Below are 20,555 nucleotides of genomic sequence, written 5' to 3' on the forward strand. Positions count from 1 at the left end.
CTTCAAATCTCTTAGTATCTTTCCTTTTAGTTAGTCCCAACGAAGGGTCTCAGCCCGAAACGTCGACAGCGCCTCTCCCTATAGATGCTGCCTGGCCTGCTGTGTTCCACCAGCATTTTGTGTTTGTTGTTTGAATTTCAAGCATCTGCAGATTTCTTCGTATTTGCTCCAAACTGTTTTGATCACTGCTATTTCAATCATTCAGGTTTAGGGATGCTAGAAATAGCCAGTGAAAATGAAACAATTTCACTACTTCAACAAGTTAGGACCATTGAAGAATTTGAAGGTATCAGCACTCATCTTGAATGCTACAATGAAAATGAAGAGTTGGAGGGTGGAATTGTTGACTGCATTATATGAAGGTAATCCATTATCTACACTAGGTACTATTGTTAGTGTTCTAATTTGTTTTGTATTTCATTGAAATACATAATTTGATACTCACGTTTGTCATTTTTATACCTTTTTAACTACTTCCATGATACTTCGGCTAATGGGGGCAGAACTTAATTGGCCCAAAAAGCAATGGTCTCGATCTCTCAATTAACCGGAATTCACTGTACTTTGATGATAAATTACTTTGAGCATTACCTGCTCCACCCCCACCCGATCTGGACGTCAAAAGCGTAACGGGACCGTCCTCACTGATGCTGACAGAGCGGCGGCTCTCCTCGCGCATGCGCTCTGCCGAGGCGCTGTCTACACACTCACCAGTGCGCAGGCGTACTACCGTCTCCCCGCCCCACTGCCGGCTCTCCTTCCCTCCGGCAGCGAATGCTCTGGTTGCTGGCGGGCAACGGGTTTCTCAGCCTCCGAGATCCGAATTTTATCCCCGCGTTTCCAGGACCTCCGGTGTACCTATCTCTGTCTGGGGACCCAAATCCCCTTCCACGACGTTAAATGAGGAGTTAGCTTTAAAACTACAACTCCCAGCTTGCGCGGAGATTTTTTTTTCAACGTCACTACCGGCAGTTGGGCCGGAACGGAAGTCGTAAGGAGAAAGACGGCATCCGCGTGGAGTGAGGAGTGTAATGGACACTCCGTCTCCTCAGAACGATATAGAGACCCTACCACCCCTGGGTGGTGGGTCCTTGTGTCCCCAAGCCGGAGGTCCTCCGGGCGGAGCTGCCCAGTGTCCCCAGAGCAGAGGTGCTCCGGGCGAAGAGCCTCAGTGCTGTAAGTGTGGAGGTCCCCTGGGTGAAGTAGACCGGCCCCTGGGGGTGACTGCCCATGCCGAACCCGGACACCATATCTCTCGCCGCCGCCGGGCCCAGCGCCCCTTCGATTTTAGCCGGCATGGACGCCGGCACGTAGCGCTACGGCTGGCCTACCTGGGCTGGGACTACCAGGGCTTCGCCAGCCAGGAGAACACCAGCAACACGGTGGAGGCTAAGCTGTTTGAGGCGCTGACCAAGACCCGGCTGGTGGAGAGCAGACAGACGGCCAACTACCATCGTAGCGGCCGCACCGACAAGGGAGTCAGCGCCTTTGGACAGGTGGGGGAGGGTGCAGTTGGACCCTGGCGGGGCAACCGATTGGCATCTGGGGTGGACCGCATCGACCCCTTCCCCTTCGCCCCCTCTCCCTCCCCACTACCCTCTCCCTCTTCCTCCGATGTTGAACTTCAACGTCTGTCCGACCACCTTTGGGAGATCAAATATAAAGGGACAACACACAGTTAATCACAATCACGTTTATTATCATAGACATATGTCGAATTATCTTGTCTTACAGCAGCAGTGCAAAGAAAAATGTTTTAAATTACTATAAGTTACAAAAATAAATAAATAGTGCCTTACATCAAGGCAGTGTTCATGGACTGTTCAGAAATCTGATGCCTGAGGGAAAGAATCTGTTCCTAAAAAGTTCTTCATGATCCTATTCCCCCTCCCTACTGAGACAGGGCACATACCAATGATGAGGTGGATGCTGTCTCCTTGAGACACCGTTTTGAAAATGCACTTGATTGTGGGAAGAGTTTTGCCTGAGCTGGAGGTGTCCCAGTCGGCAAGCCTCCATAGCTCCTTTTGATCCTAATCCTTCTCTCCATACCAGGTGGTGATTCAAACTTCTAATGAAGTAGAGCCGCTGTTGTGCTGCCTTCATGATTATATTAATGTGTGGGCCCAGGATAGATCCTCTGAGGTTTAGTCACCCAGGAGCTTGAAGCTACTCACCCTTCCCACGGTTAACTCCTCAATGAGGACTGATCTGTGTTCTCCCGACCACCCCTTCCTGAATTCCACAATCAATGGCACCAATGTATGGAGGGATCTTGGGTTTCGGTCTGAATCAGGTTTATTATCACTGGCATGTGACGTGAAATTTGTTAACTTAGCAGCAGCAGCAGTTCAATGCAATACATAATCTAGTAGAGAAAATAATAATAAATAAGTAAATCAATTATGTATATTGGATAGATTTTTTAAAAGTGTAAAGAAACAGAAATACTGTATATTTTAAAAAGTGAGGTAGTGTCCAAGGGTTCAATGTCCATTTAGTAATTGGATGGCAGAGGGGAAGAAGCTGTTCCTGAATCACTGAGTATGTGCCTTTTGGCTTCTGTACCTCCTACCTGATGGTAACAGTGAGAAAAGGGCATGCCCTGGGTGCTGGAGGTCCTTAATAATGGATGCTGCCCTGAGACTGGCTGCACACAGTATGAAAGGATGGTAAAGAAGGCTTATGGCATGGTTGCGTTCATCAGTCAGGGTGCTGGGTGTAAAAGTCAAGTTATATTGTAGTTGTATAAAACTTCAGTCAGATTGTATTTAGAGTGTTGTATTCAGTTCCAGTCACCCCATTACAGGATGGATCTGGAGGTTTTGGAGGGGGTGCAGAAGAGTTTCACCAGGTCTCTGCCTTGATTATGAGCTATAATGAGAGGTTGGACAAACTCGATTGTTGTCTTTGACCAGGATTATGTTTATTCTTACTGACACGTCATGAAATTTTTGTTACGGCAGCAGTACAATGTGAAACAAAAATTACTATACGTTACAGTATAACTAATAAGTTTAACTCGTTAATATTATAAAGTTTTGAAGATATCCTTGCTGGTAGGGAGCTTGTGGATCTGACTGAATCTTTAACCCTCTGCAATATCTTTCGATGCCGTGTATCAGAGTCTCCGTACCAGGCAGTGATGCAACTGGTCAGAGTGCTCTCCACCTAACGTTTGCAGAGATGTGCTTGTCTTTGGTGACAGACCACTTCTCTCAAACTCCTAATGAAGTAGAGCTGCTGGAGTGGGGGATCCTGCGAGGAGAGCTGACAGAGACTTAGCAGATTAAGAGAGGCACAGATTTAGTAAATAGCGGTATCTATCCCCCCCACCCCAGGCTGAAATGTCTAATAGTCGAGAGCATGCATTTAAGTTCAAAGGAGATGTGTGCGGCAGGTTTTTTTTTACACAGAGTGGTGGGTGCCTGGAATGTACTGCCAGGGCTGCTGGTGGAGGAGGCAGATACAGCAGTAGAGGTGTTTAAGAGGCTTTTAGATTGGCAAGGGGGTGTGTTGGGAATAGAGGGTTGCCTCTGTGGGCAGAAGTGATGAAAAGTCATTACCTTAATTAATATGGCACAACATCATGGGCCAAAGGGTCTGCTCCTGTGGTGTACTGTCTGTTTTGTATTTTACAGATCAGATGGTCTGTGGGTTTGGAGGTTATCTTTGAGGGGTTTTTGCTATTCTCTGTATGTTTGTTGCCCTCATCCTTGCTGGGAGAGGTACTCGGTTTTGTAGCTGAGGGGCCACCTGGAGATGCTTCACTGTGTCCTGCAAAGAGAGAGATTGAAATGAATGGAGAGAGGGGCAGTTGAACAGATTGAAAGGGGGGTGACAGATGGAGTGGGTGCAAGACACAGGTGAACAGAGAGAGAAGGAAACGTACATGGAGATGGAGGGTGAGAGACAGCAGAGAGAGAACCTTGTACAGGTATATACACACACATAGAGAAGTATGGACATGCAGCCACGGAGAGAGGGAGAACAGGAGAAGGGATGGAGAGTGGGAGAGAAGTGAACAGTAACAGAGAGATGCTCAGATGGACACGCACACACGGACAAGTTCGGACACCTACACACATTCTGAGTGGAGGAGATCAGTATTGAATGTCGATTTCCAGGGGCTCTGCAAAGGATTTCATTTCCCTTCTGGTGGGCTATCTGAGGGAGTGGCCTCTAGAATTAAGGGAGCATGAAGTTTCAGATGTCCAGAGCTTGAAGTTCAGGAGGATAAATGTTGAACCTTCTGCTCCAAGGGTTTCAGCCCACGTGTGACACAATTTGCTCCAGCTGTAGGCATCTATCGTATCTCAGCGGGTAGAGACAGCAACACTCGGTCCCCAAGACCTGGCTTCAAACCTGAACTCTGCCTTTACGTGTGTCTCTGTGTCAATACTTTAGGAGCATGTTCTTCCCTTCTACCATCAGATTTCTGAGCAGCTGAATGTGACTTCACTATCCTCCATCTATTCACTTTTTGGAACTTATAGTTTTTATGTATTGCATTGTATGACTTATGTGAATGAGAGTAAACGTGATTTAGATTCTCTCTGCCCCCATGTCTCTCACTCTCTTTCTCGCTCAGTGTCCATATGTATCCCTCGTGTGTGTGTGTCCGTCCATCCATCCGTGTCCCTCTATCTGTTCACTTGAGGAGCTCTGAGATCCATCCACATAGCAACATTGCAGGATAAGGGAGGGTGGTGTGAGGGATGGTGAGGAATGGGTGGCGATGTGCGGAAGGGAGATGTATGGTTGGAGTAAAAGAGTGGAGGATTGGTATACAGAAGGGGATCTGAGGGTCCTACTTCAGTGTGGTGTGACCTTAACACTGTTATATCTCTTTCTCTTGTTTTCTCTCCCCGTTTTTCACTCTTCACCCCCCACCCCCTCAGGTGATCTCCCTGGACCTTCGCTCACAGACGCTGTCTCCGGACGGGACGGAGCTAGTGCCAGGTGCCAGGGAGGGGGCAGAGGGGGAGCTGCCCTACACCCGGCTGCTGAATCGAGTGCTACCGGGGGACATACGGGCACTAGCCTGGGCACCGGTGCCCTCAGACTTCAGTGCCCGTTTCAGCTGCCTACACCGTACCTACCACTACCTGTTCCCGTTGGCCGGACTGCGACTGGATGCCATGCAGGAGGCGGGTCGCCGACTGGAGGGCACCCACGACTTCCGTAACCTGTGCCGGCCAGATGTGGCGGGAGGCGTGCTGGAGTACCAACGCACAGTAATGCGAGTGAGAGTGCTGGGGGCCGGGCCTGGCCTTGGCTGCCTGGAGGTGCGGGCGCGTGCCTTTCTCTACCACCAAGTGCGCTGCATTGCTGCCGTGCTGCTGCTGGTGGGCCGTGGCCTGGAGGAGCCCGATGTCATCGACCAGCTGCTCGACGTCCATAGCCACCCCCGAAAGCCTCAGTACAGGTGAGCCCTCTGGCCTGCTGACCTCCAACTCCTGGCCTGTGACCTCTCTGCGCCCTCTAACCCCTAGGCTCCAACTTCACAGGCATTCTGATGCAAAACCACCAATCCCTGATTTATGATCTCTCCAGCCTGCCAACTTCTGACTCCTAAGCTCTGACTCTCAACCTCCCCAGTCCACCCTTGACCCTGGCCTTCCTGGAAGCCTGATCTCTCACTTCAGGTATTGACTCCTGACCCTCAACCACCTCAGGTTTCTGACCTCTGACCCCTGGTCTTCAACCTCCCCAGCCCTCTGACCCCGGCCCATCCCCCAAGGCATTCTGACTCACATCGGTGCATGCTTTACCCTTGTACACTGTTACTCCTCTGTTACTCTTACCTGCCAATCCTGGAGCGTGTCCTATTCACCCTCTGTTTCTTGGCCGGTCCTGGGACCCCCAACTCCCATTCCTCTTGCTTTTAACAGTGGGGATTTGGCATGTGTTCACTGATGTTACCCTCTCCACCCCTCTCTGCAGTATGGCTGTGGACTATCCCCTCATTCTCTACGACTGTGCTTATGAAAACGTGAAGTGGATCTTCGATCCAGAGGTACACGCCTTCAATGTGCGGCATCTCCAGGCTCTGTGGGCAAGTCACACCATCAAAACTCGGATCCTGCACACCATGCTGAGCGGACTGGGGCAGCCGCCCATTCCCCCGGAACCAGGTGGGGGGAAGGTGTGCGTGTTTGTTCTCCCCTCCCATATTTATGAGACGGGAAGGGGTACGTGTGTGTGAGAGACTGGGAGCAGTCTGTGAGCAAAAGAGGGGGTAAGCGTGAAAGGAGGGATGAGAATGAATGGGGGAGGATGTGGGTGTGTGTGGGGGAAAGTGAGTATGTGTGGGAGGAAGAGAGGAGGAGTGCATGTGGGAGAGGGGGAGAGAGTTTGTGTGTGGGGAGGGAGAGGGTGAGTTTGTGGGTGGAGGAGTGGGGTGCATGTGTGGGGGGGTGAAGAGATTGGGAAAGGGGAGTGTTTTAGTCTGTTTAAATGGGCACGTGGATGTTCTGGAACAGGACATATCTGAACAATGTGCAGGGAAAAGGGATTTGTTGTTAATTACTAGTTAATTGGTTTGGTAAAACTTCGGTAAGTGTGGTTGAGTATCAGGAAAAGTCAAGGGTATAAAACAATGGTAGGCCACGCACGCTTGGATATATGTACAGTTGTGATCAGTCTGTTATAGGAGGAGTGTGGGTTGGTTGCAGAAAAGTTTCAGCAGGGTGCTGTCTGGATTTGAAGGCCTGTTGCTGCAAGGACACGTTGGACAACCTTGGGTTATTTTGGGCGGAGCAGTTGAGACTGAGAGGGGAGTTCCGATAGAGGTTTATAAGATTATCAGAGGCACAGATAGAGTGACAGCTGGTATAATTTCCCCAGGGTGGAAACATCTAATGCCAGAGAGAATGATTCTAAAATGAGAGGGGGGAGTTCAAAGAAGGTGAAGAGGCAATTTTTATTTTACATGAGGAGCAGTGTGGAGTGTGCTGCCAGGGTGGTGATGGAGGCAGATATGATAGAGCCCTTTGATGTGCGAGGAACGGGGGCCGTGGGCGTAGTGCAGGGAACAGAGGGGCACGGGCAGTGTGCGGGCAGAAGAGTTTAGTAGGTCATTCACTGATGAATAAGAAGTTCAGGAGGTAGCTGCACGAACAGGCAGGGAACGGAGGAAAATGGATCACGTGAGGGAGATGGGATCAGTTTGATTGACATGGTGGTTGGTGAAGACCTTGAAGTTCAGGAGGATAAATGTTGCTCCTGTACTCCAGGTTTGCAACACGAGGTCCTAGTTCTTGACATGATGGCAGGTGTACCCAGTGCCTTGTGTATTAGTCTGTCCTCTGGTGCAGGGCAAAGGGTCGGTCCCCACCACCCTACAGGATTTGCACTTTGGTAGGTCAAACCATGGTAAGATTTGCACATAGAGCAATAGGGCACTAAGGAGGGGTAGAACAAAAGGATCTGGGAATTCAGGATGAAGAGGTCAATACTCCCCAATGCCATTAGGCTTTACAATTCTACCGCCAGGACTTAAGAACTTTTTAAAAGCTATTATTAATGCTTTTTGAGATAGTGATTTAGATGCATATCATATTTTTTACTGAGTTAAGTATTGTATGTAATTAGTTTTGCTACAACAAGTGTATGGGACATTGGAAAAAAGTTGAATTTCCCCATGGGGATGAATAAAGTATCTATCTATCTATCTAATTCAACAGGTAAATGCGGTTGTAAGGAGAAATTTTGGTACATTGGCTTTTCAAAATCAGGGCATTAAATACAGGAGTTGTGTTGTTCTGTTGAAGTTGTCCAAGACACTGGTTGGGGCAAATTAGAGGTATTGTGTAGTTCTGGTCACCTACTTGAAAGATATCAATAAACTTGAAAGCATACAGAGGGAATTTACAAGGATGTTGCTGGAAGACCTGAGGTATGGGGAAAGGTTGAATTGGTTAGGACTTTATTCCATGGAGTGTAGTAGAATGAGAGGAAATCTTATAGGGCAATACAAAATATTGAGGGGTATAGACAGGTGAATGAATGCAGACTTTTTCCCCTTCAGGTGGCATGAGACTAGAACTAGAGGTCTTAGGTTTATGGTGAAAGGTGAAATATTTAGGCGGAACTTGAGGGCAATTTTCTTCACTCAGTTGGTGGTACAAGTGTTGAAAAAGAGTTGCCAGTTGAAGTGGTAGATGAGGGTTCAATTGCAACATGTAAAGAAGCTTGGATAGTTATGTGGATGAGAGGAGTATGGAGGGATATGGTCTGGATGCAGATAAATGGGAGTGGGCAGAAGAACCGGCTGGCACAGAGTAGATGGGCTGAAGGGCCTGCTTCATGTTGTAGTGCTCTGTGACTCTATGACCTTGTAGGAGATGCTGGAACTAGAGGGGCAGTGAGACCCTAGCGCTTTCCACTAGCTGGAAGGGCAGTGTGAACTTTGGGAGCACCAGACACTGGGGGAAGGGAGCTGTAGGGAGCGAGCGGGAGGGGCAGCGAATTGGGCACCGAGGATAACTGCCATTCCTTTGCTTATGCTCCTGCAGAGCCAGAGGCCGAGGAGGAAGAGGAGAGCACTCTGACTACCTGGGCCCGGACCCAACCACCTGTCACCAACCTCTCTGATGTGCTGCTAGATGGAGTGAAGCCCAGGATCTACAAGCGGCTGATGGAGCGGCCGACTTGCGAGGAGCTCGACTCCCGGATCAGGCACTATGCCAAAAAGGGCCGTATCCAGCTGCCTGAAAGGATGAGGGAAGCAGAGGATTGCCAGGAGCTGGTAAAGCAGCAGGGCTCTGCTGAGCGCCAAGAGCTGAAGGGAAAACAGGACTCTGTAAAGCACCAAGACCTGAAGGAAAAGCAGCAGGACTCAGTGGAGATTCCCGAGGTGGAAGGATAGCAGGACAATATGGAGACGCTGTAGCCACAGTAGCACAGGGACCATAAACTGTAGAGTGCCTGGGTGTACAAGAAATTATAGATGTGGCAGGACTCTTGAGAGTCCCCAAGAACAAGAAGGGTGGTAGGACCCTGTTGTGGCCCATGAACTGGAGGGGCTGCAGGATCCTCTGCAGCTGATGGACCCAGAGGGACAGCAGGACCCAGGGGAGAAGCAGGGGCACAGGCAGAGGCAGGGGAGGTGTTGGTTAGCAGTATCTCAGGGACCCGGGATGAGGAACAACACTGGAGATGTATGGGGAGAGTTAGTTGGAAACCCATCCAGGGAGAGGGTCAAGGAGCAATGGGAGGGTTGGAAAAGAGGGGCTGGGGTCATAAAGGCAGAGCACCTAATACATTAGATGAATTCTGATACATCCCTCACTCTAACTGTGAATCTCCTCTGTGTGCTCTCCATTACCCTTTATTCCTCGATCTTGCAATTACTTCTGTTCCTATGTTCACAATGCTCCAATCACCATCCTGCTTAGGGGCTGGGGGGAGCAGGGAATTTCAGAGACTCAACAACCTCAGAAGGAACTTCTGCATATCTCAGTTTTTTAAGCTACCGACACCTTTACTTTGTCGCTTTATTCCCTTGATCGTGACTCTCCCACAAGTTACAGTAGAGACTTTTAAGGGACTATTAGTAGGGTACTTTATTGTCGCCAAACAATTGATACTAGAGCGTACAATCATCACAGCGATATTTGATTCTGCGCTTCATGCTCCCTGGAGTACAAATCGATAATAAATACAGGTGCCCCCCCCCCCCTTTTTACAAAGGTAGAGCATTCCTGTGAATCCTTTCTTAAGCCGAAATGGCGTAAAGCAAAGAACCATTCATTTATATGGGAAAAATTTTCATAAAAGCGAAAATCATCTTTGTAATGCGAAAACAGATTACTAATGTAGGTCTTTTGTAAAAGCCAAGTGGCGTAAAGCAGGGGCCACCTATAATAAAAATTTAAATTATAAATCATAAATTAAAAATAGAAATGGGAAAGTAAGGTAGTGTAGCGGTGTGCTACACGCAGCGCTAAAATAACGACACGGAGTCGGTAAACTGCAGTCAAAGATAAAGTTTATTCCAACTTCACAGTCTTGCTTTAAAGCCTCCCTCCCCCGCCGGATGCCTCGAGAGGCACGTACTGACACCACCTCAGGCTTTCTCCCTTTGTTCCGGACCTAGCCTTTGTGCCTGCACGCTGGCTAATTGTCAGCTGGTTCGAGTGTGCTAGTAATTGGGTCGCCACAGTAGTGCAAAAAAAAACCCCGAGAGACAGGTCCAGATATTTGGAAGGTACGGCCCAGATCCGGGTCAGGATCCATTCAGCAGTTGGAAAGAAGCTGTTCCCAAAGCTGGCCGTACGAGTCTTTAAGCTCCTGAACCTTCTCCCAGAGGGAAGAGGGACAAAAAGTGTGTTGGCTGGGTAGGTTGTGTCCTTGATTATCCTGGCAGCACTGCTCTGACAGCATGTGATGTAAAGTGAGTCTAAGGACGGAAGATTGATTTGTGTGATGTGCTGGGCTTTGTTCATGATCTTCTGCAGCTTCTTCCGGTCTTGGACAGGACAACTTCCATACCAGAAGAATGCTTTCTACGGTGCATCTATAAAAATTATTGAGGCTTTTAGGGGACAGGCCAAATTTCTTCAGCTTTCTCAGGAAGTAAAGGCGCTGGTGGGCCTTCTTGGCAGTGGACTCTGCTTGTTTATACCAAGTCAGGTCATTTGTGATATTCACCCCGAGGAACTTAAAGCTTTTGACCTGCTCCACCTGCACACCACCGATGTAGATGGGGTCGTGCGGTCCGCTACTCCTTCTGAAGTCAACAACCAATTCCTTCATTTTGCTGATGTTGAGGGATAGGTTATTGTCTTCGCACAATACCACCAGGTTCTTAATTTCCTCTTTGTACTCAAACTCATCATTACCCGAGATATGGCCTACAATTGTGGTGTCATCAGCAAACATATATTGAGTTCGATGGAAACTTGGCTACACAATCGTGGATATACAGTGAGTACAGCAGGGGGCTGAGTACACAGCCTTGTGGGGCACCGGTGCTCAGAGTGATTGTAGAGGAGAGCTTGTCCCCTATTTTTACAGCCAGGGTCCTGTCTGTGAGGAAGTTGAAGATCCAGCTGCAGATCTGAGTGCTAAGACCCAGGTTCCAGAGCTTAGGAATCAGTTTATTTGGAATGATGGTATTAAAGGCAGAGCTGTAGTCAATGAAAAGGAGCCTTACATATGCATCTTTATTCTCCAGGTGTTCCAAGGAGGAATGTAGTGCCAGAGAGATGGCATCTGCAGTTGACCTGTTGCTCCGATAGGCGAATTGCAAAGCGTCAAGGTTGACCGGTAGATGTGCGCCATAACCAATTGCTCGAAGCACTTCACAGCAATTGATGTCAGAGCCACAGGTCGATAGTCATTCAGGCATACATAGATGAAAGAAAATTCAAAGTCCAAAGTAAATTTATTATCAAAGTATGTATCCCGTATACTACCTTGAGATTCATTTTCTTACAGCCGTTCATAGAAATAGAAAAAATCAAAGAAATGTATTAGAATCAATGAAGAACTACACACAAAGATCGACAAACAATCGATGCTCAAAAAAATACAAACTGCAATAAAAACAAAATGGTTGATTGATTAATGCCGAGAACATGAGTGGTAGAGTCCTGGAAGCAGAGTTCATAGGTTGTGGAATCATTTCAGTGTTAGGTGTGTGAAGGTGTCCACGCCAGTTTGGGAGCCTGACGGTTGAAGCATAATAACTGTTACTGAACCTGGTGGTGTAGGACCTGCGGCTCCTGTACCTCCTCCCCAATGGCAAGGAGAGCAGCGAGAAGAGAGCATGGCCTGCGTGGTGGGGTTCCCCGATGATGGATACTGATGTCTTCCGGATGTGCTCAATGGTAGGAAGGACTTCATAGTATGTAGGTCTGGGAGTGCATTGAAGGGTCGAGGCAGAATGGGTCAGCGCGGACTACATGGCTGAAGGGCTTATGGTACTCTAAAGTTTTATGACTCTAGAACATAGAATGTACAGCACACAGTGGGCTATTTGGCCTACAATGTAATACCAACCTTTTAACGTACACCATGGTCTATCTAACCTTCCCATACAGTTGATAACCCTTCATGTTTCATTCATCTATGCACCTATCTAAGAGTGCCTTTAATGTCTCTAATATGTCTGCCTCTACTGCCATGCCTGACTGTATGTACTATGCACACTTTCCAGCATTCACTTTAAACAGACGTCCTCTGACATTGGCCATTGCCATGCTGAGGGAAAAAAGCACCGGCTGTCCACTTTATGCCTCTCATAATCTTGTACAGCTCTACCAGTTTGTCTCTTATCCTCCTTTGCTCCACAGAGCAAAGTCCCAACTGGCTGAACCTTTCTACATAAGACGTCTGCAGAAGTTTGGTGACATGCCAAATCCCCGTAGGCTTATCAGAAAGTAGAGGTTTTGGTGAGCCTTTATCTTGATTGAATCTGGCTGTTGGGCACAGTTTGAGAGACTAGATATTTCTACCTGTGTCCCCGACGTTCATAACTTCAATCCACACATATTTCACATCACAGTCTGTTGCCTCTATATTACAATTTAACTTTCTGACACCTTTCACCGCTCCACCTCCTTCCTCCTCTGTTGTGTTCTTTCACAGGCTTTTAATTTGGAGTATTGAGTTATTGTGCAGATAACAAAAAAATGTTGGTATTGGTTTATTATTGTCACATGTACCAAGATACAGTTAAAAGCTTGTCTTGCCAACCGTTCATGCAGAACAAATCACTGAACAGAATGTAGAATAAAGTTATCAGCTGCAGAGAAAGTGCAGTGCAAGTAAACAATAGGGTGCAAGGTCAAAGCGAAGTAGACTGCAATAGGATTTTATCTTATTGTACAAGAGGTCCATTCAATAGTCTGATAACAGAGGTAGAAGCCGTCCTTGAGCCTGGTGGTATGTGCTTTCAGACTTTTATAACCTGTCTGTGGGAGAAGAGAGACTGACTGGGGTGGGGGGGTGTGTAATCAATTGTGCTGACTGCTTTAGTCAGACAGCGAGAAGAATAGACAATGGAGGAAGGATGTTTTCTGTGAAGTGCTGTGCCCACAACTCTGGTTTCTTGCATTCTCGGTTATCACTTGTTACAATTTACATTAATCAGTGTTCAGTTTGGATAAGTAAAGTCATCTATGCAATCTCCATCAGCATAGGTGCACCACGAGGGTGTGCTCCACTCGCTTTATACTTGACTGAGGCTATGCACAGTTCGAATCAGTCAGGTTTAATATCACTGGCACATGTCATGAAATTTGTTCACTTTGTGGCAGCAGTGCAAGGTATTGCTTGATAACAGAGAGAACTGAATTACAGTTAACACACACACAAAAATATATATCATAGTTTTAAAGAAGTAGTGCAAAAACAAGGAAGGAAAAGAAAGAGATAGTGTTCATGGGTTCAAAGTTCTTTCAGAAATTGGATCGCAGAGGGGAAGAACCTTCCTGAATCGCTGAGTGTGTGCCTTCAGGTTTCTGTACCTCACTCTTGATGGTATTAATGAAAAGAGGGCATGTCCTGAGTGATGAGGGTCCTAAATGGACACTGCCTTGCTAAGGCACCACTCCTTGAAAACGTCCCCAATAGTACAGAGGTTCGTGCCCATCATAGTGTCCAATGCCATATTTGAGTTTGCTGACATCACCACCATGATTGGCTGAACCAAAAATGGCGACAAATCAGCATATAGGAGGGAGAGAGAAAATGTGCTGAGTGGTGCCACCATAACAATCTCACTGAATATCAGCAAGACCAAGGAGCTGATTATCAACTTCAAAAGGAAACTGGAGGTCCACTTTGGTAGATCAGAGGGGAGAGGGGCAGGAACTCAAATTCTTCAGCGCTATTGTTTCAGAGGATCTGTTCTGGGCCCAGCCAGTATGAAGAAAACACGGCAGCTGCCGTACTTCCTTGTGAAGATTAGACATGGCATCTAAAACTTTGACAAACTTCTATAGATATATGGCCCAGTTGCATCACAGCCTGCTATGGAGACAGCAATGCCCTTGAACGGAAAGTAGTGAATATGGCCCAGCCCAGTTCATCACGGGTAAAACCCTTCCCACTACATGAAGTGTTGATGAAGGAAAGTAACATCTATCATCAAGGACCCCAAACACACAGGTCATTCTCTCCACACTGCTGCCATTAGGAAGAAGCTGCAGGAGCCTTGGGACTTGCACCATCATGTTCAGGAACAGTTATCATCCCACAACCATAAGGCTCTTGATAACTTCCCTCGCCACATCACTGAACTGTTCCCACAATGAATGGACTCAACTTTCAAGGACTCTTCATCTCATGTTCTTATTGAATTCCTCTGTATTTGCACAGTTTGTACCCTTTTGCTCATTTGTTGTTGTCTTTCATTGATTCTATTGTTTCTTGGATTTATTGTGTGTGATTGCACGGTTGCATATGTTGACATATATGTACAGTGCCAATAAAAAGTATTCACCACCCCCCACCACCACCATCCTTGGGAGTTTTCATGTTTTATTGTTTTACAACAGTGGATTTAATTTGGCTTTTTTGACACTGATCAACAGAAAAAGACACTTCTCTACAGATCTTTACAATTAATTACAAATATAAAACAAAGTAATTTAATGCACAAGTATTTATCCCCTTCAAGTCAGTTTTCATTAGATGCACTGTTGGCAACAATTCCAGCCTTGAGTCTATGTTGATGGGTCTATCAGCTTTGCACATTTGGACACTAATTTTTCCCCATTCTCCTTTACAAAGCCACTCAAGCTATGTCATATTGCGTGGGGATTGTGAGTGATCAACTTTTTTCAAGTCCAGCCACAAATTCTCAGTTGAATTGAGGTATGGTCTCTGACTTAGTCGCTCTTGGACGTTAACTTTGTTGTTTTTATGCCATTCCTGTGTAGCTTTGATTTTATGCTTGGGGGTCATTGTCTTGCTGGAAAACAAATCACCCAAGTTGCAGTTCTCTTGTAGACTACATCAAGTTTTCCTCCAGGATTTCCTGTATTTTGCTGTATTCATTTTACCCTCTATCTTAACAGGCCTTCCAGGGCCTGCTGGAATAAAGCATCCCAACAATGTGATGCAGCCATCACCAGGCTTCACAGTAGGGATGATGTGCGGTATTTGGTTTACACCAAACATTAGACATTAGAACTTTTTCCAGCTTACTTCATAGTCTCCCACATGCCTTCTGGAAACTCTAGCCGAGATTTCATGTGAGTTTTTTCAACAGTGGCTTTCTCTTTGCCACTCTTCAATAAAGTTCTAACTGGTGAAACACCCAGGCAACAGTTGTATGGGCAGTATCTCTCATCTCAGTCATTGAAGCTTATAACTCCTTCAGAGTTGTCTGTTTCTTGCAAGGTCACTCGGTTTTTGAGGACAGCCTGCTTTTGGCAGATGTATGGCTGTTCCATATTCTTTCCATTTCTTGATGATTGGCCAAACTTTATTCCAAGGGATATTCAGTGACTTGAAAATTTTCTTATATCCATCTCCTGACTTGTGCTTTTCAATAACCTTTTCATGGAGTTGCTTGTCTTCATGGTGTAGTTTTTGCCAGGATACTGACTCACCAGTAACTGGACCTTCCAGATACAGTTACTACAATCAGTTGAAACACATTGACTGCACACAGATCTCCATTTAATGAATTATGTGACTTCTGAAACCAATTGGCTGCTGCACCACTGACTATTTGGTGTGTCATATTAAAGGGGAGTGAATATGCAATAAATTATTTTGATCATTATATTTGTAATTAATTTAGATCACTTTATAGAGATCTGTTTTGACTGACACGAAAGTCTTTTCCTGATGATCAGTATCAAAAAAAGAAATTAAATCCACTGTGATTCAATGTTGTAAAACTAAAACAAGAAAATTCACGGGGGGGGGGGTGGAGGAATACTTTTCATAGGCACTCTGATAATAAATTTACTTTGTGCTTTGTAATGAACCAGGATGGAACAAAAGGTAAGGCCTCCCAAGTTTTCTCATGATGCAAGAATTTTACAGATACATTTTGGTAAGGACAGTGTCATTGTACACTGGTATACAACATTACCTGGAGCTGAATGCAACCCGGACCGTGGTGACCAATGCTGCCCTGGAGGCACTACCTGGCTTGTGTGTCATGAAAGAGCTTGATGCATTGCTATCTACTGAAGAGCTCTGCAAAGCCATTGACTTGTCTCATCAGTAGAAAACCCCAAGGGAAAGATGGAATTCCCCCCACTCAGTCTATAAAACGGGAACCCTGCCTTGCTGCATCATCTACATAAGCGTCTGTGTCTTTGCTGGGAGAAAGGCCACATCCCTGAAGACATGCAATATGCCAACATTGTCACACTTTACAAAAACAAGGACAACCATAGTGCTTATAACAATTACCATGGACTATCTCTCCTTAGTATTGTGCGGAAATGTCCATCCATGTCGTTTTGGCACAACTTCAGAGCCTTGCATCTGGAGTCTCAGTGAGGGTTCAGAGCAGGCAAGTCTACAGTGGACATGATCTCACTGCTCCAGCTGTGGAAGTGCTGAGGGTGACAGAAGCAATTGTACACAGCCTTCATTGATCTGATTGAGGCATTTGACCTCATCAGCAGAACCGGTCTCTTCAAACTCGTACTAAAGTATGGCTCCCCACCCCACCCCAACAAGATTGCATAGCATAAAACCATCCTTCCATAAGGACATGCACAACACTACCTGCTTCAATGTAGCAACTTTTGATGCCTTTCCAGTGAGCAGCGGAGTGAAACAAGGTTGCCCTGGCACTGACACTCCTTGGAATCTTCTTCACTATGCTTTCACAGACTACACTGAAGGCATCTACCTTTGCGCAAGAACTGATGGCATGCTGTTTGCAGATGATGCAGTATTGATGCCACACACAAGAGGGACTCCCAACAACTGATTAACCACTTTGCCCATGCCTACAAGGAGTTTGGGTTAACCATTGTCTGAAGAAGACAAACGTCATGGTCCTGGGTGTAGAATCTCCTTCAAACTTCACCACTGATGGTTGCTCTTGATGTAGTCGACTCCTTCACCTATCAATGGGTCAACCATTACCAGTTCCCTGTCTCTCAAAGCAGAGGTGAACAGCAGGTTTGCCAAAACTGCAGCTGCCGTGGCCAGACTGAGCAACAGAGTGTGGAACAACAGACAGCTGACAAAGAAGACCAAGCTGCATGTGTGCTCAACACATTCCTCTATGCCAGTGAGGTTTGGACACCATGCATCAACCAGGAGAAAAGGCCAAACTCATTTAACGTGCTTCAGGCACATTTGGCAGGACAGAATCACTTGTAGAAATTTTCAATTGGTCACATACCAAATCCCTTCAAACTCCTACTGAAATTTAAATGCTACCATGCTTTCTTCCTGATTACATCCATGTGCTGGGCCCTGGAGAGATCCTCAGAGGTGTTGATGCAAGAATTTAAAGTGGCGCACCCTTTCCACTGCTGATGCCTAAATAAGGGCAGGTGTGGGTTCTTAAGATTTATCCTTCCTGAGGTGTTCCCAATCCTATATTGGAGCGCTCTGCTCCCCACAATCTCATTCTTCAGAAGACTGGGACCCAGAGGAGTTTTCATGAAACTTAATTCCCCTCCCTCTCTCCCTAAACTACCACCATGGACTGGTTTCCCTCCCCCTAACGTCATAGCCCTATGCCCTGAGACAGGGAACCTATAGATACAAGCTGAACCCATGTGCAGTGTGAGCTCTAGGAGATGGGAAGAAATCTAGTGAACAGTGAAGGGGGTATGGGGGACAGGTGAGGGGTCTGGGGAACTGTGGGTGGTGGTCTAGTGCCTTGGGGCAAGGTCCAAGGGGTCAGAGGTACCAAGGGTACTGAGTCTGGGTGACAGGATCATAGGAAAAGTGGCTCATCAGGAGGGGGAAGTGTGGAGAACCGGGGATAGGAGTGGTGGACAAGATCTGGTGAATGGGAAGAGGGATCTGGTAGGCCGATGTCAGGGTTTGGTGACGTGGAACAGGATCCAAGGTTGTGCACTTCTTCTTTTTCTTTTATTGCTTTTTACTGGTATATGGCAGACCAATCAAAAAGATGTATTAATGCCACCTACTGAATTGGAGTGTTTTTAAAATTTATTTATATACACCCAGCCCTATTGAGTTAAATTGTATTGAGTAACCCAACAAGTTCTAAGAATTTAAGAAGGGTAAAGTTGGAAAGTCCAATATTTATAGGGACTTGATAGTTAGGGGGTCAGAAAGGAGATTCTGTGGCCACAAAAGAGACTCCAGGATGGTCTGTTGCATCTCCAGTACTTGGGCCCAGGATGTATACATTTTGTATACAAATTATACAAAATGTATACATTTTGGGATGTAATGTTAAAATTGTACAAGGCATTGGTAAGGCCAAATTTGGAATATTGTGTACAGTTCTGGTCACCGAATTATAGGAAAGATATCAATAAATTAGAGAGAGTGCAGAGACGATTTACTAGGATGTTACCTGGGTTTCAGCACTTAAGTTACAGAGAAAGGTTGAACAAGTTAGGTCTCTATTCATTGGAGCGTAGAAGGTTGAGGGGAGATTTGATCGAGGTATTTAAAATTTTGAGAGGGATAGATAGAGTTGACGTGAATAGGCTGTTTCCATTGAGAGTAGGGGAGATTCAAACGAGAGGACATGATTTGAGAATTAGGGGGCAAAAGTTTAAGGGAAACACGAGGGGGTATTTCTTTACTCAGAGAGTGATAGCTGTGTAGGATGAGCTTCCTGTAGAAGTAGTAGAGGCCAGTTCAGTTGTGTCATTTAAGGTAAAATTGGATAGGTATATGGACAGGAAAGGAGTGGAGGGTTATGGGCTGAGTGCGGGTAGGTGGGACTAGGTGAGATTAAGAGTTCGGCACGGACTAGGAGGGCCGGAATGGCCTGTTTCCGTGCTGTGATTGTTATATGGTTATATGGTATCAGAATAGCTCAAGGGGAAGCAGAAACAGCCAGAGGCCATAGTGCATATTGGCACCAATGACATAGAGAGGTACACCACAGAAACAGGTCCTTCAGCCCATCTAGTCCATGTTGAAACCATTTAAACTGCCTACTCCCATCGATTTGCACTGGGACCATAGCCCTAAATACTCCTACCATCCATGTCCCTATCCAAACTTCTCTTAAACATTGAAATCGAGCTTACATGCACCACTTGTACTGGCAACTCATTCCACACTCTCATGATCCTCTGAGTGAAGAAGTTTCCCCTTATATTCCCCTTAAACTTTGTATCTTTCACCCTTAATCCATGACCTCTGGTTGTAGTCCCACCCAACCTCAGTGGGGGGAAAAGCCTGCTTTCATTAACCCTATCGATTCCCTTCATGATTATATATACCTCTATCAAATCTCCTCGCAATCTTCTGTGTTTTAAGGAATACAGCCCTAACCTCAATCTTTCCTTATAACTCAGGTCCTCCAGATCTGGCAACATCCTTGTAAATTTTCTCTGTGCTCTTTCATCCTTGTTTACATCTTTCCTGTAGGTAGATGACCAAAACTGCACACAGTACTCCAAAATAGGCCTCACCAATGTCTTGTAAAACTTTAACTTAACATCCCATCACCTGAGTTCAATATATTGATTTATGAAGATCAATGTGCCAAAAGCTTTCTTTACACCCCTATCCATCTGTGACCTCTTTCAATGCATAATGTACCTGTGTTCCCAGATCTCTTTGTTCTACCACACTCCTCAGTGTCCTACCATTCACAGTCTAAGTCCTACTGAAATGCAAAACCTCGCAGTTGTCTGCCTTAAATTTAATCTTCCATTTTTCAGTCCATTTTCCCAGCTGATGCAGATCCCTCTTCAAGTTATGATAGCCTTCCTCACAGTCCACTACACCACCTATCTTGGTGTCAACTGCAAATTTGCTGATATAGTTGATCACATTATCATCCAGGTCAGTGATATAGATGACAAACAACAAAGGACCCAGCACTGATCCCTGAAGAACACCACTTCACAGAGCTCCAGCCAGAGAAGCAACCATCTACTACCACTCTCTGGCATTTCCCACAAAGCCAATGTCTAATCCAATTTACTACCTCATCTTGAATACTGAGCATCTGAACCTTTTTAACCAACCTCCCATGCAGGACCTTGTCAAATGCCTTGTCCATGTGGACAACATCCACTGCCTTGCCCTCATCCATTTTCCTGATGACTTTCCCACAGATGTCAGACTCACTGGCCTATAGTTTCCGGGTTTATGTTTAGAACCTTTTTTGGACAGCAGACGACACTGGCCATCATTCAGTCCTCTAGTACCTCTCTTGTCGCTAAGGATGATTAAAATATCTCTGCTAGAACCCCAGTAACATCTGCACTTGCCTCCTGGAAGGTCCGAGGGAACGCCTTGTCAAGCCCTGGAGATGTATCCACCCTGATTTGCCTCAGGATAGCAAATGCCTCATCCTCCGTAATCTGTACAGATTCCATGAATTGATGCTGCTTTGCCTCACTTCTATCGACTTTGTATCCATCTCTTGAGTAAATACAAATGCAAAAAAAAAA

At 46.2% G+C, this 20,555-nt stretch overlaps 1 protein-coding gene across 1 annotated transcript; it reads left to right on the forward strand.

Annotated features, from left to right (window-relative positions):
* The first annotated feature begins 774 nt into the window (after positions 1-774).
* pus3 (pseudouridylate synthase 3) lies at positions 775-20,555 on the forward strand. The gene is made up of 4 exons (XM_073033422.1): positions 775-1,496; positions 4,902-5,428; positions 5,947-6,137; positions 8,520-20,555. The coding sequence occupies exons 1-4, from the start codon at positions 1,032-1,034 to the stop codon at positions 8,870-8,872; spliced, it is 1,536 nt and encodes a 511-aa protein (XP_072889523.1). The 5' UTR covers positions 775-1,031; the 3' UTR covers positions 8,873-20,555.

The sequence above is a fragment of the Hemitrygon akajei genome, chromosome 31 (genome assembly GCF_048418815.1).
Source record: "Hemitrygon akajei chromosome 31, sHemAka1.3, whole genome shotgun sequence".
Classification (NCBI taxonomy): Eukaryota; Metazoa; Chordata; class Chondrichthyes; order Myliobatiformes; family Dasyatidae; genus Hemitrygon; species Hemitrygon akajei.

Bases quoted from the DNA above. Each gene is read 5' to 3' on its own strand.
- pus3 (XM_073033422.1), top strand. From the start codon at position 1,032: ATGGACACTCCGTCTCCTCAGAACGATATAGAGACCCTACCACCCCTG. The intron at 1,497-4,901 runs GTGGGGGAGGGT...CCACCCCCTCAG, and splicing joins GAGTCAGCGCCTTTGGACAG to GTGATCTCCCTGGACCTTCG. The intron at 5,429-5,946 runs GTGAGCCCTCTG...CCCTCTCTGCAG, and splicing joins CCCCGAAAGCCTCAGTACAG to TATGGCTGTGGACTATCCCC.